This window comes from Agelaius phoeniceus, chromosome 30, assembly GCF_051311805.1.
Source record: "Agelaius phoeniceus isolate bAgePho1 chromosome 30, bAgePho1.hap1, whole genome shotgun sequence".
In the NCBI taxonomy this organism is placed as follows: Eukaryota; Metazoa; Chordata; class Aves; order Passeriformes; family Icteridae; genus Agelaius; species Agelaius phoeniceus.
Window position 1 is genome coordinate 2,253,520 of NC_135294.1, and position 21,177 is coordinate 2,274,696.

Here is a 21,177-nt window from a genome sequence, read left to right on the forward strand (position 1 = left end):
TTTATTTTTAAAAAGTAATGTTTTTTTTTCTAGTGAAACACATGGAAAAACAGTTACTGCATCAGAAGGGTTCTGCTCAGTCCTGATCCCCTTCTCACAAACCAGCATTGATTTGAATAACTGAGGTTCCATCACTTCTACTTCTCACTTAAATGTGAGTGACAGACCCAAAACCTCAAGTCTGACTTCAAAAAGCCTCTTTCTTTCCCAGCAGTCAGTGCCCCAGAGCACAGCTGTCCCAAGGACAGCAAAGCAGCTCCTGCTGCAATTTCCTTATTTCAGCCCCTAAATCCCTCGTTTTCACCTGGGGCTGGTTACAAAGATTCAGTAGAAATAAAGACCATGCTGGGATTTGGGCTCCCAGCTTCCTTCAACAAAGCACCTTTAGTCTCCACTTCTCCTGGGTTTACCTTTAATCAGCACAATCTGGTCTTGGTTTGAAGTTGAACAAACACAAATCCACTTTCCTGGACTGAAAACTTAAATTTGTGCCAATTCCCATGATGTATCCCATTAAAATGGATCCCAATTCCTGCTCAGAATATTTTTTTTTCCTAGATAAACCCCTTAATAAGTTTTTCATTTGTTTCTCTGAGCTATTTCAGCTTCTGAGTATATTTTTCTTTACTTTTGTAAGACTGGACTGTGGTACAGGTTTATAGGGCTGGGGGTTTATCCTGAACAGGATGGAGGTGAGCCTGGGAAAGGGCTGCTGGGTTGGTCCCAGAGGATTTTCCTTGAAAGTGCCTAATTATTGCAAGAGGAAAGATGTTTAAAAACCCCAACTTTGGGTTTTGGCTACAATGAAACAATTAAAAGTCAGATTTTAGCCGCCCACAAAAGCCAAATGTTCTGCACTGATCTGCAGCTGAAATAGGAAAATATGAACCAGAAATGAGTATTTCCAGATGTGGCTGCAGAGATTTTGTGTTTTCTAGTTTTAACTGCTTTCCCACTTCTGTAATTCTAAACTTGATGTCAACCTTAATTCATAAAATGGGAGGATTCAGGGCCAAATTCAGCCCTGGCAAAGCACCCAAACTCCTCTGGAATCAGCAGAGTCAGACCCCAGATCAATCAGCCCCTCTCCCAATTTACGTGTGCACCTCATTTCATGGGGCTGGGACACAGCTGAGGAGAATTAAATGTGTTTTACCACATTCCACCCCCTTTGTGGAAACAAGCAGTGCATTCTGTGCTGGGCATTTCATCATTAGGTGGAGGGAATCAACAGCTTAAGTTAAACATCACAAAAAAGAACAACCTACACTGCTCAAGTGAAGTCAGCTGAGTAAACCTGCACAGGAAATGCTGCTTTTTTCCTGAATCATTTGCTCTGTTGCAAGACTCCAAAGACACAGAGGCTGCTGGCAAGAGAAAGCCTCTTCTGCCTGCTCATTCCCCAGTAATCCAGGGCAGAAAGGCCAGGTTTGGGCTTTTCTCTGCTACCTGGGCTGCCCAAGGCAGGAGCAGGTTCTCATCCCACTGCAAAGGAGGCTCAGAAGAGCTGGACCCTGCAGCTCTAAAGCTGCAGTCAGTGCAAACCTCTGCTCTTTGTCCTCTCCTCCTGCTGTCTGAGCTCTGCACACTCAGAGCCCCACACAGGGGGCTGGCACAGCTGCAGATGGAACTGGACCTGCCAGGTCCTGCCAGGTCCTTGCACACTGCATGGGGCCAGGGGCAGCTCCCAGAGTCTGCAGAGCTTGGGCTGGAAGGGACTTCAGGGATCAGGGCCCTGTCCAGCCTGGCCTTGGGCACTGCCAGGGATCCAGGGGCAGCCACGGCTGCTCTGGGAATTCCATCCCAGGGAACAATTCCTGCCCAATATCCCATCCAGCCCTGCCCTCTGGCAGTGGGAGCCATTCCCTGTGTCCTGTCCCTCCATCCCTTGTCCCCAGTCCCTCTCCAGGGAATTCTGCAATGATTTGTGTTGGAAGGGACCTTAAAAGTCACCCAGTGCCATCCCTGCCATGGCAGGGACAGCTCCCACTGTGCCAGGGGGCTCCAGCCTGGCCTTGGGCACTGCCAGGGACCCAGGGGCAGCCACAGCTCCCTGGGAATTCCATCCCAGCCCCTCCTCACCCCCCCAGCCAGGAATTCCTGCCCAATATCCCATCCATCCCTGCCCTCTGGTAGTGGGAGCCATTCCCTGTGTCCTGTCCCTCCATCCCTTGTCCCCAGTCCCTCTCCAGCTCTCCTGGAGCCCCTTCAGGCCCTGGCAGGGGCTCTGAGCTCTCCCTGGAGCTCTCCCTGCTCCAGGTGAGCACCCTCAGGTGTCCCAGCCCTGCAGAGGGGCTCCATGGACGTGCCAGGACCTTCTCATAGTTGGTGTAGCCGCCCATGACAGCGGGGTCCACAATGCCACTGAGCAGCATGGACAGGGGGTGCACGGGCAGGCTGCGGTCCCAGCCCTGCTGCTGCACCACGTTGGTGATCCTCTCATTGGTCAGCTCCATGGTTTCTATGGCATTCTCCAGGGGGCTGATCTCCTCCTGAGGGACAGAAGAAACAGAATGAACTTTCTTCAGAGTCACACAATAAACCTTTCAAACCTCCATGCAATTTTTAGGGAGAAATTCCTCCCTGTGAGGGTGGGGAGGGGCTGGGAGGGAATTCCCAGGGATCTGTGGCTGCCCCTGGATCCCTGGAAGTGTCCAAGGCCAGGCTGGAGCACCCTGGGACAGTGGGAGGTATCCCTGCCATGGCAGGGGGTGACACTGGATGATTTCAAGTAAATCCTAACCCAAACCATTCTGGGATTCCATGGCTCTGTGATTCATTCCTCTCCACTTAGTAAGAAATGAAATAATTTGCTTTTATCTGTGCCACATCCAGCAGTGGAAGGACTGGCACTCCCAAGTGTTCAAGGCTTTATTCCATGAGGGACTGAGGAGGAGGAGAGGCAGCCCCTGTGGAGAACTCACCGTTGTGACCTGTTTGACCTCAAACCACTTGAGGATGCCTGGAAATGAATAAGCTGTCGTGTAGGTTGTCCTCTCTATCCACATGTTCTGGGCAGAGAAGGAAAAAAAGGTATCTGAGGTGTAAGGAAAATATTGGCCTTGCAACTGAACTCTCTCCTGTGTGGAGTGCGGCTTCCAGAAGGAGCTGGCAGAGCTCCACAGCCACGGCCACCTCCCCATGGCCATGGAGACTCCCCATGGCCACGGCCACCTCCCCACGGCCATTCCCACCTCCCCACAGCCATGGCCACCTCCCCATGGCCATGGCCACATTCCCATGGCCACCTCCCCACTGCCATGGAGACTCCCCTCGGCCATGGCCACCTCCCCTCGGCCATGCCCACCTCCCCACAGCCATGGCCACCTCCCCACAGCCACGGCCACCTCCCCTCGGCCACGGCCACCTACCCACTGCCATGGGCACCTCCCCACGGCCATGCCCACCTCCCCTCGGCCATGGCCACCTCCCCTCGGCCATGGCCACCTCCCCACGGCCATGGCCACCTCCCCTCAGCCATGCCCACCTCCCCACAGCCATGCCCACCTCCCCACAGCCATGCCCACCTCCCCACGGCCATGGCCACCTCCCCACGGCTATGGAGACCTCCCCACGGCCATGCCCACCTCCCCACGGCCACGGCCACCTCCCCTCGGCCACGGCCACCTACCCACTGCCATGGCCACATTTCCACCTCCCCACGGCCATGCCCACCTCCCCACGGCCACGGCCACCTCCCCTCGGCCACGGCCACCTACCCACTGCCATGGCCACATTTCCACCTCCCCACAGCCATGGAGACTCCCCATGGCCATGGCCACCTCCCCTCGGCCATGCCCACCTCCCCACAGCCATGGAGACTCCCCACGGCCATGGCCACCTCCCCACTGCCATGGCCACCTCCCCTCAGCCACGGCCACCTCCCCTCAGCCACGGCCACGCCCACCTCCCCACGGCCATGGCCACCTCCCCACGGCCATGGCCACCTCCCCACGGCCATGGTCCCCTCCCCACGGCCAGGGAGACCTCCCCACAGCCATGGCCACCTCCCCACGGCCATGGCCACATTCCCACCTCCCCACAGCCATGGCCACCTCCCCACGGCCATTCCCACCTCCCCACAGCCATGGCCACCTCCCCTCGGCCATTCCCACCTCCCCACAGCCATGGCCACCTCCCCACGGCCATGCCCACATTTCCACCTCCCCACGGCCATGGCCACCTCCCCACTGTCATTCCCACCTCCCCACAGCCATGGCCACCTCCCCACTGCCATTCCCACCTCCCCACAGCCACCTCCCCTCAGTGGGACAGTGCCCCACGCTGGGCTCTGTTGAGCCTGGGCTCTCACAGCACCAATTTATGGATTCTGATGGATGCTGAATGCTCAAACTCCAGCTGTGGAGCCCCTTGGCATCACCCCCAGCCTCAGGTGGAGGCTGCAATGCCCTTTGTGTCTCCTACTTTTTCATTCCCAACCTCTGTGGCCACACAGTGACAGTTTGGTCAAAATGCCACCAAGAAACCAAACCAAAGGCAAAGGACTCACAGCAAACTCGTTGTCTGGATCCTTCTCTCCTTTCCTGACAGGTCTGGAGTGAGTGAACTGCTGCACCTCGTTGGCTCTGTAGTAGCTGGGAAGAAGCAGAGTAAAAAGGTGATTTCCTCTCCTCCCATCCTCCTCACTCAAATGTTCAAGTGTTTCCTCACAGTTTGTGGGGAGGAATTGACACAATTTATACAAAATACCAAGGCACAGCACCTTGTTAGTGGGGAAAACACACACAAGATGTTGAGGGAGAAGAAAAATTAATTACTTTAAGATCTGTTCAGGAACAGGTTTATCTTTGTAATTAGGTGGCAGGTTCATCACAGGCTTCACAATGAAGCACTGCACATCTGAGCAGCTCTGGTTAAGGATAAAAACTAGGAACCCTTTTGGGAAAACAGGAGAGGGAGAGAAAAACCCTTCCTGTTTTCATTGTCAGACTTTTCCACAAATCCCTGTGCTCTCATTAAGTATTTTTCTTCAAACCTGACTAATTCATCACAAATCACAGGCATTATGTTGCATCTTGCAGTCTGAAGGCTCCTTATGAATTAAAAACCCAAAAGGAAAAGGACTTCACAAATAATAATCCCAGAATGGTTTGGGTTGGAAAGGACCTTGAGATTCATGCAGTGCCACCCCTGCCATGGACAGGGACACCTCCCACTGCCCCAGGGTGCTCCAGCCTGGCCTTGGACAATTCCAGGTGCTGCAATTCCCTGAAAATGCTTGGGAGTCCTTGGCACCACTGATTTCTCCTTTGGGAGACAAGAAAAGGGCAGCAGGGCTCTGCAGAGGTTCTGTGCTGCATCTGCCTCTTCTCTCACCCCACAGACATTTATCAGAGGCTGCTGCTCCTTCCCTCCCACCTTTTAGATTCATGAAGCCAACTGAACAAAGGAATGGCTTCACACTCAGCTTTTGTACCTGGCAATAATGACAGACATTCAAGAGATCTTAGTAATTGTATCCCCAAGAACAACAGCCTATCGTGCTCCTCCAAAATTCTGCTTTGGGGACTGTGCTGAGGCTTTACAGGAGCAAAAAGCTGGCTGGAATAGCAAGGCTGAGCCAACCTGGCCCCATTAGGAGAAGGTTTCTGTGACTCCCCTGCTGTCTGAGTGGCAGTGTATAGGAATGTGCTCCTTGTTGACAGAGTGACAAAATTATCTTTTGTTCCTTTAGAAAGGAAATAGGCCTAAAAGTTTCTCTTCTCAATTAGCCACTTGAGGTGAAGTGGGGGACTTCACCTCAAACTTAAGGATAGCTAATTGGAAAAGAGCAAAAAGTTCCACCTAAGCAATTTACTAGAAAAAGAAGAGAACAAAGAAACTAATCACTTCTGTGAGGTGTTTTACCAGGGGCAAGGACCTTTTATACCTGGCTTGATTTTTCTCTATAAAGAGTTTTGTAATTTTGCCTTTTATTAAAACCTTTTTGTTTCCAACACTGCCACAGAAGCCATCCTGCTGATTTTATGCCTTCTGAGCTGAGCTATCTTGGGTGTGAAATAGATCTCTGCTGATTTTATGCCTTCTGAGGTAGCTGAGCAATCTTGGGTGTGAAATAGATCTCCAAGAGCTTATGAGACGTGGCCTGAGGAGACCCAAATTTCAGCAGTGTTTCAGTGGGGGGTTAAGGCAGCCCCACACATCCTTTAATTCATTGAGGCAGCTCTGGAGGGCATTCTGAGAGGCAGGGCAAAGTCACCCTGCTGTGTGAGGAGCCAGCAGGCAGAGCTGAGCCCAGAAGCACAGAGCCAGGTTAGCTGAGGCTCTGAGCCCAGCTGGGTGTCCCAGCAGAGCTCCTGAGCCTGGGCTGAGCCCAGCTCAGCTCCCTGGGCTCAGCTGCTGGGACTGGGCTGCTCTGGGCTGCAGGGAACCCTGAGGCTCAGCACAGCTCACCTGGTGGCCCCAGCACATCCCTACCAAAAGAAGAATGAGGTGTTTTGTTGTAAAAGAGCAAAAACAGACTAAAAAAATAAAAAAGAGCCTGAAGCAAAGAAGGTCAAAGGAGCCTGAAAGCAAAACCAAGCCCAGGAGCAGCAAGGTCTGCCTAAGACAACAGAGATCTGGGCACTCCTCATGTCAGGAGGTGTTTGTGGGAGTGCAGGGAGATCCTGTCCCACATCCAAGCCCTGCAGCTGCTCCCTTCATCCCAGGGCTGTGCCAGAGCCCCGGAACCCAACACCCCCAAACCCTGGGGATGGCTCAGATCTGCCTCCAAACTCTGCAGCTCGGGTTCATCCCGAGCCAGGAACATCAGAACAAACACAAACAGATGCAGAGGAAGCAGCTGAAACAAAGCAGCAACAGAGGAGGCATTTTTGATACCAAGTTTGATCTTGAATGGATTTAAATTTCCTCTGTGGATTCAGTGCTTGGCAGGAGGATTGCACAGGAAGCATCTGCTATCACTGCCTGGGCTGGGCCTCTGTGCACAGGGTTTGAGGGCCAAAATGGACCTTCAGATTCTCCAGCCTGGCCTGGTGAGCACAGGCTGGAAGCCCAGGATTTGGTTTTCCTGGCATGCATCCTCCAGGAGCCACTGACTGAAGTCACTGGCAGCAATCTGGAGCATCTCCACTGGCTCACACTCCCAATTCAGAGATCTTAAGCCTGGTGGGGAGCTTGGGACACAGCCTGGAGTCCCACCAGCAAGGGAGAAAAATAAGAATTAAAAATAGTAAGGGCTCTGCACCCAACAACTTTTAGTGACATAATCACACTTCTTACAAAGGGGAAAAACACACAAACCCCAGCACTTCATAAATGCTAAAGGACTGCAAGGAAGAAGGGAGCACCCTTCACTTTTCACATCCTGCATTTCCCATCTTTCACCCAGAAATACCCAGCTGGTCCCACCATGGCCAGAGCAGCCAGCACCACCTGAGTGAGAGCACAGGAAACCCTCCCTGCAGTCTGCTCCTCACCCTGACAGCAACTTGTTTAACTCTGACAGCCTTTAAATCCACCCTTACAGCTCTGGATAGCCCCGTTGTCACATTTTCATGCCCAGGGCCTGCCCCCACATCCCCCAGGAGCAAGAACCCCCTCAGTTCCCATCACTGCTGTTCACCAGCTGTGCTGTTGTAGGGAACAGGGAGCTCTGGGTGTGCCAAGATGCCCCAAACCCAAAAGATACACTGTTTGGGGGAAGCCTTGATCTCCTCTGCTGGAGGGGCTGTGCTGGTCATCTTCTCAGCATTGGGGAACTGGGTCAGCAGCTTCAGGTTGAAATCCTCCCTGCGCTCGTACTCCTTGCCACGGTAGATGAAAATCTTGTTCTGGGGGCAGGAGAAGAAAAAGGGAATTCAAATTCAGCAAAGCAGAGGGACAGAGCTTCCCAAACCCCTCCAGAGCTGGTTTATGGGAAGGGTTGATCCCAGCTGGACAGAAGAGGTGAGAGAAGGAACATGGGCTGGAATGAGGGCACAGCAACTCCTGGGAGCCAGGCCTGGCAAGGGGAACCTCAGATTTGTCTGAAAAATCCATTGCTGCACAGAGAATCATCAAAGAGGGCTGAAAAGGAGCTTTTAACGCCACCTGCAATGAGCAGGGACACCCTCAAACAGATGCTGCTGACCACAGAAACACATCCCAGGTCACTGCCCTGCTCACACCTCCCAGCACTCCCAGCCTCAGCACAGGAATCTCAGCCAGGAGCTGATTTTGAATAAATGTGCCAGGAAATTCTTAACTGCAGGGACCTGCCTGCCAGCCCTGCTGTGAGTTCCCTGAGGGATGTCCCTGGGCACAGGTAGGAATTTCACCTCAGGCCCATTCCTGGCCACCACCACCCACAATGTCACCCCTGGCAGGTCTGTTCCACACACCCAACACCAGACCATGGCCACAATGTCACCCCTGGCAGGTCTGTTCCACACACCCAACACCAGACCATGGCCACAATGTCACCCTGGCAGGTCTGTTCCACACACCCAACACCAGACCATGGCCACAATGTCACCCCTGGCAGGTCTGTTCCACACCCCCAACACCAGACCATGGCCAATCAGTGTCCACCTGGCAGTGGTTTCAGGAAGGGATGGATTCCAAACATGGTCTGGAGCTGAAAGCCCTCCATGCCATCTCCTCACACAGTTCTAACTTAACATTCTTCTCCTTTTTTGAGCTTGGCTTCCACTGAAGACCAGAGCTTCAAACAGCTCCAGTCTGAGAAGGTAAAATGGCCCTGAATTTTAAATAACAGGAATATTTTCAGCCTTGCTGACCCTGGATCTGAGTCATTCCTGTCCTCCCCACAGATCCAGCATGCTCAGCAGCTGGAATAAGAAGCACCTTTGCACTTGAATTCTTCTGTGTGGGACAAATTCTCCCTGACCACTGAAATAATCCCTGTCCTGAAAATTTGGCTGATTGAGGTTGAAAAGCAATGGGATAAATTCTTTACAGGCTGAACATTTCCTAACAGCAACAATCACATTTCAGAGGGAGCACAAACACAAAAGGTAAATTCTGCTTAAATCCATAGAAGAACTTATCAATCATCTAAAAAACCTATTGTAACACCCAGACCCCACTTGAGCTGGTAACACACAAAATTTCATCTCTGACTTGACTCTTTTTAGGCACTGAAATGCTCTGAAACACTCCTGGGATTTAGATCTGTCAGTGCCACTGGAAGGAAAAGGAGTTTGGCAGCAAATTTTCTTGGGAGCTGTGCAGAAGTTGTGACTTTCAGGGTCTCCAGCAGTGCAGAAGTTGAGTGGGGAAGGATCCTTACCCTGAGGAAAGAGGGAAAACCCTGTCCATAGTATCCAACAGCAAAGTACTCGGGCTGAGGTCTCATGGCCTTCATGATGTTCTCATAAAAAGTAGCTCTTTTTTTCTGGAAAAGAAAACAACACCACACTTTCACTTTGGAATGCTCCAGGACACGTTCCCAGGGACAATTCCTGATCTCTGAGCTCTGCCCTCAGAACACACTTCACAACTGCTTTTTGATGCAGTCTCTCATCCTTATCCATTTACTTGATTAAATATTTGCTTTGTCTGGGCCAGCACCAACTTCATTTCCTGCTCTGCAGACATGAGAACAATGCCATGGCTTTAGGATTCCAGAAGGAGATTTGAAATCCTTCACTGTGGGAAAACAAATGAAATACAAATATATTCTGAATGGAAGAAGACACAAATGGTGACAAATGTCAGAGAACTGGCAGAAATAAAACTGGGCAGATGATTCTGCTGTGAAAGAACATAAAGACCATCTGGTTCCATCCTTAACCACTAAAAAGCAGAATTCAGAGCCAAGAGGATTCTGTAGCTCTGTGTTCATGCCCAGCACTTTTACCACAGGAATACCAAGGTGATGAGATTTATGGAGCCTGAAAATACACCCTGGTTGTTACTTCATTTGGTTAAGACCAAGAATTCTAAACATCTGCACTTGGTATTATCATGCTAATTAGGAGGTGAAAAGACACCATGAAAATATTTATTCTACGACTAACCTTTACAAAGCCATGGGGTTAAGTTGGTTTGTTTGTCTTTAACATACATTTATTTTAGGCTTCTCCTGCTTGAACAGCATTAACTGAAGCAGTCAGCAGCCTGTTGGATATGGAGGAAAAAGCCTCACCAGGAGATTGCCCAGTCCCTCGTAGTCAAAGACCTTGTTCTCATACATGTCAGCCAGCTCCTTGCTCAGCTGAATGGCTTTTTCCCACATCTCCACCGAGGGTGAGGACAGGCAGGAGGGGGAGAAGAGCACAAGCAACATGAAAGACTCAGTTAAAAGCCTTCATTAGCACAGATAGGTAAACAAAAATGCAGCTGATTTTAATTCAGGCACTACTTTCATGCTCTGCCAGGTTTTCCTCAGACTCTGCTGGGCTTTTTTTTTTTTGCAGGGATTATTACAGTCATACAGATCTTGTGATTTGGAGACCTGAGAGTGATTTACAAAGCCAGGTCTCCACTGAGATCCTGATAGGACAAACTGGGAGGAGGAAGGACAGGTCTGAACAGCAGAGAGAGAAGCCCAGGGGTCTCCTCCTCCAGCAGCACTTGGACAGGGGCTCCTGGGGTTTGTCTCATCATGGGATCATGGAATTTGGGTGGAAAGGGACCTCAAAGCCCAGTGCCACCCCTGCCATGGGCAGGGACACCTCCCACTGTCCCAGGGAGCTCCAGCCTGGCCTTGGACACTTCCAGGGATCCAGGGACAGCCACAGCCCCCTGGGAATTCCATCCCAGCCCCTCACAGGGAGGAATTCCTCCCCAGGATCCCATCGAAATTCCCTTATTTCAGCTGGAAGCCATTCAGCCCTGGCAGCACCCTCTCTCCAGGGTGCAGCTCCCAGGGTCAGTGCCAAGCAGGGAAGCCTCTCCCCCTGCAAGCCCAAATCCTGACAGGAGCCTCCCCACAGGGGAAGGAAGGGAGGAAAACACCTGCCCTGCTCCCATCCACCCAGAACCTTGAGCCCCTTCACCTTCCAGACACTCTTTGGCCAACACAGGAACAGCATTTAAATGTCTCCAGACAAGCAGGTGCCCTGCTGATGGCAGTGTTGGGATCCCTGTCAGAACCCCAGCCTGGTGTGGAACCACTTCTGCTTTTCCCCTTTTAACCAACCCCAGCCTGCCCCAACCACACAAGTCCTAAATCCACACCAAAGTGAATCTGCCAAGGCAGGGTTTGCTGCAGGACCAGGGTGAACACTCACCTTGCCCCTGTCAAAGAAGGAGATGATCTCCTGGTAGAGTTTCTCCTTGAGCTCCTGCTGGGAGTACACACAGAAGGAGTCCCTCTGCAGCAGGTGAGGGGCACAGGGCTTCTCTGACCACTGGGACAGGGAAAAAAGTAAAGGTGAAACAACTGGAACACTTCCAGAGAAATCCTTACAGGGTGACCCAAAACAAACCCCTCGTGGAGGCACAGGAAGTTTGGCAGGGACATAAACCTGAGACATTCTCTCCCAGCTCACTGCAGCAGGAGGATGCAACAAACTCATGCTAATAATGATTTTTCTTTTATCATTATTATTTAATGATATCACTTGTTTAATCATTTTATAATATACAATTATTATATATATCATATATGATTATTTAGATCTCATTCTATCATTATACATATAACTATGCCATTTTAGATCTATCATTACATATATCATAGTTATAACTATTTTGCTGTGCAATCTGCAAGACTGTGAAGCCCCTTGATGATTCCAAGTCCCATTAAAAGCAGAAAAAGAAATGCTTTGGTTATCCTGAGCTGTTTGTGCCTCACTAAAGCCCAAGCCCTGGGATACCTGGAGCAGCTCAGCGTGCAGGAGCAGGGTGTAGGCAGCCTCTGTGAAGTTCTCACAGTCTGTGTGCAGGTCCCTGAGCTTGTACAGGTACCTGGGCAAAGCAAAACAATTCCTTGGTGTGAAGGACTCCTGCAGCCAAGGGAGCTGCAGGGGAACAAAGCCTTGTTCCTGAACACCAGGACACAGCCTACCTGATGTAAATGTCCTCTCGCTTCTTCTCCTTGTAGAAATTCTGCCAACAAGAGAAAAAGTCAAACATTGGCAATGCAGAGCAGCCCAGATTTGCAGAATCATCTCCAGACAAGTAACCTGAGCAGCAGTTTTAGGCATTTCAGAGGTATTTGCTGTCATTTTGGCTGCTCAGCCCTGGGACCATCCCTTCATACCAGAGGGGCACCAGCACCTCCAAAAAGGGACAAATCAGGGAAATCACTTGTCTAAAGTGATACAGGCTCTTTGCAGGGAACAGGGATCCCAGCCTTTACCAGGCACCTTCTCTGCCTGTGCCTCAAGGTTCCAGGCTGGGAGGATCAGCCAAGGACTTGATTTTGGACTGTCCATCTTTTTGTGATTGTAGCTCCAGAGCCTAACTTGAGCGCATCATTAACCAAAAATGGCATGAGGATTTCATTAAAATCCTCCTCTAGATTAAAAATAATTCCAAGAGGGTCTAGAAAAGCCCAGGAGAGGTGCCCAAAGCCCAGGGGATGAGTCTCCAGCCCGGAGGAGGTGCCCAAAGCTTGGGAGACGGGTCCCCAGCCTGGAGAGGTGTCCCCAGCACAGGTGATGAGTTCCTTGCCCAGGAGAGGTGTCTCCAAGCCCAGGGAATGCGTCCCCAAGCCCAGGGAATGTGTCCCCAAGCCCAGGGAATGCGTCCCCAGCCCAGGGAATGTGTCCCCAGCCTGGGTAGGGATCCCCAGCCCAAGGGAGGTGTCCCCAGCCCAGGGAGGTGTCCCAGGGAGGTGTCCCCAGCCCCAGGGAGGTGTCCCCAGCCCAAGGGAGGTGTCCCCAGCCCAGGGAATGTGTCCCCAGCCCAGGGAGGTGTCCCAGGGAGGTGTCCCCAGCCCAGGGAGGTGTCCCCAGCCCAGGGAATGTGTCCTTAGCCCAGGGAGGTGTCCCCAGCCCCAGGAGGTGTCCCCAGCCCAGGGAATGTGTCCCCAGCCCAGGGAATGTGTCCCCAGCCCAGGGAGGTATCCCCAGCCCAAGGGAGGTGTCCCCAGCCCAGGGAATGTGTCCCCAGCCCAAGGGAGGTGTCCCCAGCCCAGGGAGGTGTCCCCAGCCCAGGGAGGTGTCCCAGGGACATGTCCCCAGCCCAAGGAGGTGTCCCCAGCCCAGGGAGGTGTCCCAGGGAGGTGTCCCCAGCCCAAGGAGGTGTCCCCAGCCCAGGGAGGTGTCCCCAGCCCAAGGAGGTGTCCCCAGCCCAGGGAGGTGTCCCAGGGAGGTGTCCCCAGCCCAGGGAGGTGTCCCCAGCCCAGGGAGGTGTCCCCAGCCCAGGGACATGTCCCCAGCCTGGGTAGGTGTCCCAGGGACATGTCCCCAGCCCAGGGAGGTGTCCCCAGCCCAGGGAGGTGTCCCAGGGAGGTGTCCCCAGCCTGGGTAGGTGTCCCAGGGACATGTCCCCAGCCCAGGGAGGTGTCCCCAGCCCAGGGAGGTGTCCCCAGCCCAGGGAGGTGTCCCCAGCCCAGGGAGGTGTCCCCAGCCTGGGTAGGTGTCCCAGGGACATGTCCCCAGCCCAGGGAGGTGTCCCCAGCCCAGGGAGGTGTCCCCAGCCCAGGGAGGTGTCCCCAGCCCAGGGAGGTGTCCCCAGCCTGGGTAGGTGTCCCAGGGACACGTCCCCAGCCGTACCAGCACGTTGACAGTGCAGCTCATGCGGTTCTCCTTGCTCTCATCGTGCATGATGGTCCTGTAGTCCAGCAGGTTCTCCAGGAGGCTGCTGACCAGCAGGGCAAACACCTCTCCTGGGGCTGCCAGGTACTTGTGCTTCCTGCAGTGCTCCAGCAGCCTGCAGGACACCAGGACACTCAGCTGCATCTCCCAGTACTGGTACATGGGATTTTGGTGTGAATTACCCCAGTCTGGGGGTGAATTACCCAATTTCCCTGGATGGACACTCAGTGCTGGACACCCATACCTGAGACAGCCAACTCAGGCAGGACAGGACAGCGCTTGCTGGTCAAAAAAATTGAGTTTTTGTTGCTAAAAGCTCCAATTTTGCTTTAACTTTGAGCCTTTGAATCCTCTGAACTAAGTATCTGTTCTGTATCTTGATTTTATTGCTTGTTCTGGATCCACACACAGGAAATGAAGTCAGTACCTGGCCATAAAGCCATTTGTCTCAGAAGTACCAGATTACCTGAAAGCAGACTGGACTCTAAATAGACATTTCATACATTTCTTGTCACTAAAATTCTTTATTAGAACTCGACAAGTCTGCTGATTACATGGAATATCTTACAGCAATCTTAAAAAATGTATGCCAGATTCATTACTCAATAATTTTCAAAAATTACCCGATTACTTCCACTTGCAGCCCCCTCCCCAGTTTGGCAGCTGATTCTGAATTGCATCTCCAGTTTAGGGCAGTTAAAAGTGCAGAATAAACCCCTGATTTTTGGGCAATCAGCCCCAGAACACCTGCACAGCACTAAAGTCACTGCAGCTGCAGCAGCTTCCTGCTCATGGAATAATTAATGAATTAGGGCTTCTTTGCATTAGGAAAGCAGCCCAAAAAGTGTGAAAAAATAGATAATATTTAAATAATATCTATAATATAAATTAATATAAAAACATATGTAAATAATATATAAAATAATGTAAAAATATAATATATAAAATATAACATAATATAAAAATATATAATATATAAATAATATATATACTAAAAATAATATAGAAAGATATAATATATATTATATATAATATAAAATAATATAAAATATATAGTACATAAATATATAAAATAGAAAATAATATAAAAATATACAATATGTAAATAATATATAAAATAATGTAAAATATAATATATAAAATATAACATAATATAAAAATATATAATATATAAATAATATATATACTAAAAATAATATAGACAGATATAATATGTATAATATATAGATAATATATATAAAATAATATAAAAATATACATAATACATAAATATATAAAATAGAAAATAATATAAAAATATGCAATATGTAAATAATATATATAATATAAAAGAATGTAAAAGATATAATATATAGATAATATATAAAATATAAGATAATAAAAATATATAATATATAAATACAAGATAATATTTAAAATATAATATATAGATAATATAGAATATGAAATAATAAATGTAATATAATAAATAAAATAATTATTTTATTATTTATTAAATATTTTATTATTTATATAAAATAATAAATGTAATATAATTTTTAAAAAATAAAAATATATAAAAGAATAAATGTAATATAAATTTTAAAAAATAAAAAGATATAAAATATTAAATATTAAATAATAAAAATATATAAAAATAATGTATATAATATAAAAGATATAAAATAAAACTCACAGCTTCTCCAGCAGGACCTTGTACTGCTCATCCCCTCGGCCCCCCTCCACCTCCTGGTCCAGCCTGGAGATCAGCTCGTTCTCAAACTGGAAGGACAAAGCCCCAGTGAAACAGAGCAGCTCTGAGGAGTGCCTGGGGCTCTGAGCCTGCCCCCAGCACACGCTGGCTTTGCCAGGCTGTTCCCAGGGCTGAGGCAGAATAAAGGGATAAAAATCCCAAATGCCAAGACTGGAGCCAGTGCTCCCTGTGTGACCCCAGGCAGGCACGTTCTGGTGCAATTACACCCTGATACCCCTGATCCTGACTGCCCAGCAGCTCTCTGCAGGCACTCACTGCCAAAGTGCCTTGGGGGGATTTCTGTGGCTGTTGTAAAGGTAAAGAAACAGCTCAAATTGCATTTTACACCCTCTGAGGGTCTCCAAACTCTTCCCAGTTTAGAGGTGAGCATTGACAGCTCTGCAAATGCAGGGAAGGGTGAAAAAAGGGGAATTCAGGGATCATCAATGTCAGGGAAAGGCTCAGTCAGGACACAACTGGAAACTCCTGAACCCTACAAACCACAGGGACTTCCCAAGGGGCTTGGCACAATTTTGGGTAGGGATTTTTTTATTTTCTTTAAGTATTCTATTTTTCTATTGCCCTAGGGACAATGCAGAACAGTTGTAGTGAAGATAGCAGTATTGTGTATATATTGCAAATACATGTATTATAGTGTCTTTATATATATATACTTTTATATACATATTATTTTATAGTCCTATATAATGAATATACAATTACATTGTGTATAATACTGTATATATAATGTTATATACTAAAATATTGTGTCTTTTTACATATTGTATATATCTATTTCATATTATAGTAATTATTATATATTAAATTATTATATTTATTATTATATAATGAATATACAATTACATTGTGTATAATACTGTATATATAATGTTATATACTAAAATATTGTGTCTTTTTACATATTGTATATATCTATTTCATATTATAGTAATTATTATATATTAAATTATTATATTTATTATAATATAATGAATATACAATTACATTGTGCACAATACTGTATATATAATATTATATACTAAAATATTGTGTCTTTTTATGTATTGTATATATATTTCATATTATATCCAATATTATATATTAAATTATTATATATTATTATATAATTATTTCATTATTATATAATGAATATACAATTACATTGTGCATAGTACTGTATATATAATATTATATATTACAATATTGTGTCTTCTTACATATTGTATATATATTTCATATTATATTCATTATTGTATAATTATTTCATTATATATATTATTATATAATTATTTATTATATAATGAATATACAATTACATTGTGCATAATACTGTATATATAATATTATATACTAAAATATTGTGTCTTTTTACGTATTGTATATATATTTCATATTAAATTTATTATATACATTTCATTATGATATATGTTATTATATAATTATTTCATCATTATATATATATTCCATATTATATTGCATTTAATATCTCTATATATTGTATTATTATATATTTGGGTTATATATAGCATCCCTTACCATGTGGAAGTTCCCATTCCCACTGAAGTTGAACTCACACTGCATCATGTCAAAAAAAATGGGAATTGTTGCTTTCCTCAGCTCAGGCTCTGGGACCAGGGTCACCTCCAGGATTGGCCCCACCATTGCTGGGATGAATTTGATTTTGTGGGGACCTGCAAAAAATGTAGAGTCAAATACATCCAGTGGCAGGATTTGGATTTCCCAATGTTTAAGCACATTATTCACACAACAACCACTCTGCTCAGAATGTGGATTTTATGTGCATGTTACTTAAGGAAGAATTAACAGGTTACAGCTCTAAAATTCAGGAATAGCCCAAGGAATAATTGAGCTGAATTGTAAATCACAAAAATGGCTCACTGAAAAATCCCACTCATGCTTTACATGGCAGAACATCCTTTGGAAGGAATCTAAGAAATTATCTCAGCAGCTGATGTGAGGAGAAAATCAGCTTTTCCAAGTTATTCACAGAAAAAAGAGGTTTTTGTGTGCTGAAACAGCTGAACTGTGAGTGCATTTCCCCACATTAAACACGTGCAGCTTTTATGAGGAAATAAAGGATTTGAAAGGCAGCTTGAGAGCTGGAATAAAGATAATTCTTTAGCTGGAACTCACCCAGGTTATACCACATATCCCTGATTTTGAAGCCAATTTCTTTCCTCATGTCCCCATACCTAGATGAAGCATTGAAAGAAGAGATGAGAAAGGCCCAAGCACTGCAATGATCCTGGGAATGCTCCTGGAGGAGTGAATGGCAGAGCCACAAATGGACACAGCTCACTCTGCCAGGGCACTGCAGAATTCCTGGGAGTTCAGATTTCCTGAAAGCTGCAGCCCTTCCTGCAATTGCTTCCTGCAATTCCACCCCACTCTGGTTGGGTTTGGGTGTTTTTTCCTAAAGCTTTAACCTCTGACATCAAGGCAATGCAAAAAGATTTCATTATCAGGCTTCTTCAAGCCACTTCTGCAAAAAAAGGGGACAAATCCTAACAAAAGTCTGTGTCAAGATCCTCAGAGATATCCAGGCACCCAATTCCAAGGGAATGAAGAGGTAAAAGCTGCTCAGTAACTAAAAATTGCTGGTTTGGGGCTATGAATGGCTCTGAAATGAAGAAAAGTAAAAGGTGGGGGACTAAAAAGCTGGAGGGCTTTTAGGATTCCTCTGACCCACCTTCCACAAAGGCTGAGGAATTGCATAAGGGAATTTTGGGAATCATGCCAACCTTTCCATTACAGACCTTCCAGTGGAGGGAGGGATCCCTGGCAAGGTGCTGCAACAGCTCAAGATCTGCCTGAGCAAACTTCAGCCAGCTCTGATTTACAGCCCTGACATCTTGTCCTGGCCATCCCTTTATCACAGTGCCCTAATCAGCATTTCCACAGCCCCTCCTCCCACCCTGGGGTGTCTGACCAGCCCAAATGGAGCCTCCTGACAGCGAAAAGGGAAATGGGAACTCACTTCTTGATGATTTTGTTGCGTTTGGCCTGGGAGAAGGTCTCCAGCTGCAGGGACTCGTGAGTGAGGAAGGCCACGGCCAAGTGGAAATAGTTATTCCAGAGCTGGGGGGGAGAAAGGAGATTAAAATGGGAGGAATTTGGGACCCAGGACATTGCTCTGGCTGCCCTGGGTGATTCCAGACCCTGGCAGGGCCTCAGAGACCTTGGCACAGAGTCACAAACACCTGTGCCTTGGATTTTAGCCCATGGAAACAATTCCCAACTTTGTGTGAAGGTTTACAAGCCACAAGGGTTTGAGTAGAATGACAGTGAATTTATCACTGGGTGAAAAAGTAGAATTTTGGGGATTTAGAATGGGGGTTCAAGAGGCAAGATGGAGGAATCTGGGCGTGTCCTGTCCTTCTCCTTCTTCTCCTTCTCCTCCATCCTCTGCTGTGATGGTGCCACTTTTGGATTGGTTTAGAGCAGAGACAGACTGTCTAACATAGGTGATGGGTATTGGAAAATTATTGTAAATAAAGCACAGGTAGTTCTTAGTTTAAAATCCAACACCACCCCAATGGCAGGGACTGTGCCACAACCCGACCTGCTGGACAGATCTCAGCAGGTCAGAGAAGGAATGGGATAAATGAGAGAAAATAAACAGCCTTGAAAAGCAGAACTGATGAATCTCAACTTCTTTGGTCGCGGGGCTGGGAAAAAGAGACTTTAACACCTCAGGGTCATCCCAACCACAGAAACCCGAGGGGAGGAAACAAAGGAAAAACAACAACAGGCACAAAAAAGCTGCCCTGCCCCAAAATGTAGAGCTCCCTCCATGAGGGGGGGAACCTCAGTGAGCTACAGCCTGTTAACAGTGGGGTTTAGCTGTTCTAGAAGGTCTGGGATCCATAAGAAAATGCAGAAAAAACAGGACTGGGATCCATAAGAAAATGCAGAAAAACCAGGACTGGGATCCATAAGAAAATCCAGCAAAACCAGGACTGGGATCCATAAGAAAATCCAGAAAAACCAGGACTGGAATCCATAAGAAAATCCAGAAAAACCAGGACTGGGATCCATAAGAAAATCCAGCAAAACCAGGACTGGGATCCATTAGAAAATCCAGCAAAAACAGGACAATCACCTGGAGTTCAAAATGAGTTTGATCCAGGAAGAAGCGGTTGAGGACGGAGGTGAATTGGTTCACTGCCCGGAGGAAAACCCTGAAGAGACAAAAACATCAAATCAAGGTGATTCTGTACCCAAAATCAATGACACTGCAGCTCTAGGCTCACAGCTCCTATGTGTAAGCTCAGCAGACAGCAACAGATGCTCCCAAAAAGGCAGGAATTCCTCTAAAGCTGGGAACATTCAGGCAAAGTTAACCCTTGGTTCAACAGCCTCAAGTTGCATTGGGGAGGCTCAGGGAAAATTGGATATCAGGGGAAATTTTCTCTCTGGAAAAGTGGTTAAGCACTGGCCAGTTCTGGCTTAAGGTTTCCCATGTGATTCCCCCAGAACAGAGACCAAAAAGGCTTCTCTGGTTTAAGCTGGAAAAAAGACCCCAGGGTTTGATTTCATTCTTCTGGGCAGGACAGAGATTTCCAATTCGACCAGTGGAAATGCACAGGAACTAAAAATAGCTGGAATCTGATTGAAACCAACCTGAAGTGGCTGAAGAAAATAAGAAGGAAAGATATAAAAATATCAATAAATAAATAAATGAAAAGAAAAAAACATAAATGAAATCAATAAATTTTAAAAAATAACAAGAAAACTGCCACATTTGAGTCACCCTCCTGTCAGGTCCAGGGAGGCTCCAAAGCCAGACTTTAGTCAGACTTAAGCCTGTACTTAAATGAGACTTAAGCCTTAAGAAATAAAAATAAATAAATAAAAATAACAATAAATAAATAAATAAATAAATAAATAAATAAATAAATAAATAAAAGAGCATAAATAAAATAAATAAATTTTTTGAAGAAACAAGAAAACTGCCTTGTGTGAGTCACCCTCCTGTCAGGGATGCTCCAAAGCCAGACTTAACCCAGACTTAAGCCTGTACCTGCTCTGCATCATGTTCATGACCATCCAGTCAGGTGCATACACGTTCTTCCCAATCAGGTCCTTGAACATAATGAACGTTTCCATCAGGAAGTCCTGTTGGAAAAATAAAACCCATCAGGCTGCACGTGGTGGGTTTGTGTCCACGGAATTGCAGGAGAGGCTGCTGTGACCTCATGAAATGCAAATGTTTGGGAGTGCACTGATTAATGATCGTGCTGATTGGCAATCAGTGCCCTGCCCTGCCTAACAGGGGCTCTCATTCTGTGGATACAGCCCAATAATGAAATTATTCCTGACATCTCATCCATCCAGTGGCACAAGGATAAACAATTACACAGAATGTTGGTCTGTTTAATGATATCTGTCTTTGCTGTTTTGCATTAAGCTGTGCACAAGCTGGATTAGAGAGCCAAACCAATATTGCAGGGCTTGTTCCCAAATCTCTGAGTGGTGACAATGCAACAGAATGGTCTAGAAAGCCTGAAATTACAATGTATTTTCACTCACTAATTAGAGTTCAATCTTTCCTGGTCCTGTTTAAGAACACTTAAGGAGAGGCAGTGAATATAACATCAGAGATGTGATTTAGAATTATCCTACATGACTGTAGAAAAGACACATTTTGTACCAACACCCTCCAAACAAGACTTCAAACTTGGAACAAACAAGGTGGAATTGCAGAATGAAAGAGAAAAAAAAAAGGAAAATGAACAGAGATGAGCA

At 46.9% G+C, this 21,177-nt stretch overlaps 1 protein-coding gene across 1 annotated transcript in view; it reads right to left on the bottom strand.

The window, feature by feature from the left end:
• Positions 1-21,177, bottom strand: part of DOCK5 (dedicator of cytokinesis 5) — an 89,293-nt gene that overhangs the window by 18,587 nt on the left and 49,529 nt on the right. The window contains exons 29-45 of the mRNA XM_077191721.1: positions 20,453-20,547; positions 19,532-19,610; positions 18,407-18,507; positions 17,563-17,621; positions 16,945-17,099; positions 15,352-15,437; positions 13,635-13,791; positions 11,981-12,021; positions 11,790-11,880; positions 11,202-11,321; positions 10,115-10,204; positions 9,257-9,361; positions 7,655-7,796; positions 4,779-4,860; positions 4,511-4,595; positions 2,925-3,011; positions 2,316-2,492 (exon numbers count right to left, since the gene is read on the bottom strand). Of these exons, the coding sequence (XP_077047836.1) occupies positions 2,316-2,492; positions 2,925-3,011; positions 4,511-4,595; positions 4,779-4,860; positions 7,655-7,796; positions 9,257-9,361; positions 10,115-10,204; positions 11,202-11,321; positions 11,790-11,880; positions 11,981-12,021; positions 13,635-13,791; positions 15,352-15,437; positions 16,945-17,099; positions 17,563-17,621; positions 18,407-18,507; positions 19,532-19,610; positions 20,453-20,547 (1,752 nt within the window). The remainder of the gene's footprint in view (positions 1-2,315; positions 2,493-2,924; positions 3,012-4,510; positions 4,596-4,778; positions 4,861-7,654; positions 7,797-9,256; positions 9,362-10,114; positions 10,205-11,201; positions 11,322-11,789; positions 11,881-11,980; positions 12,022-13,634; positions 13,792-15,351; positions 15,438-16,944; positions 17,100-17,562; positions 17,622-18,406; positions 18,508-19,531; positions 19,611-20,452; positions 20,548-21,177) is intronic.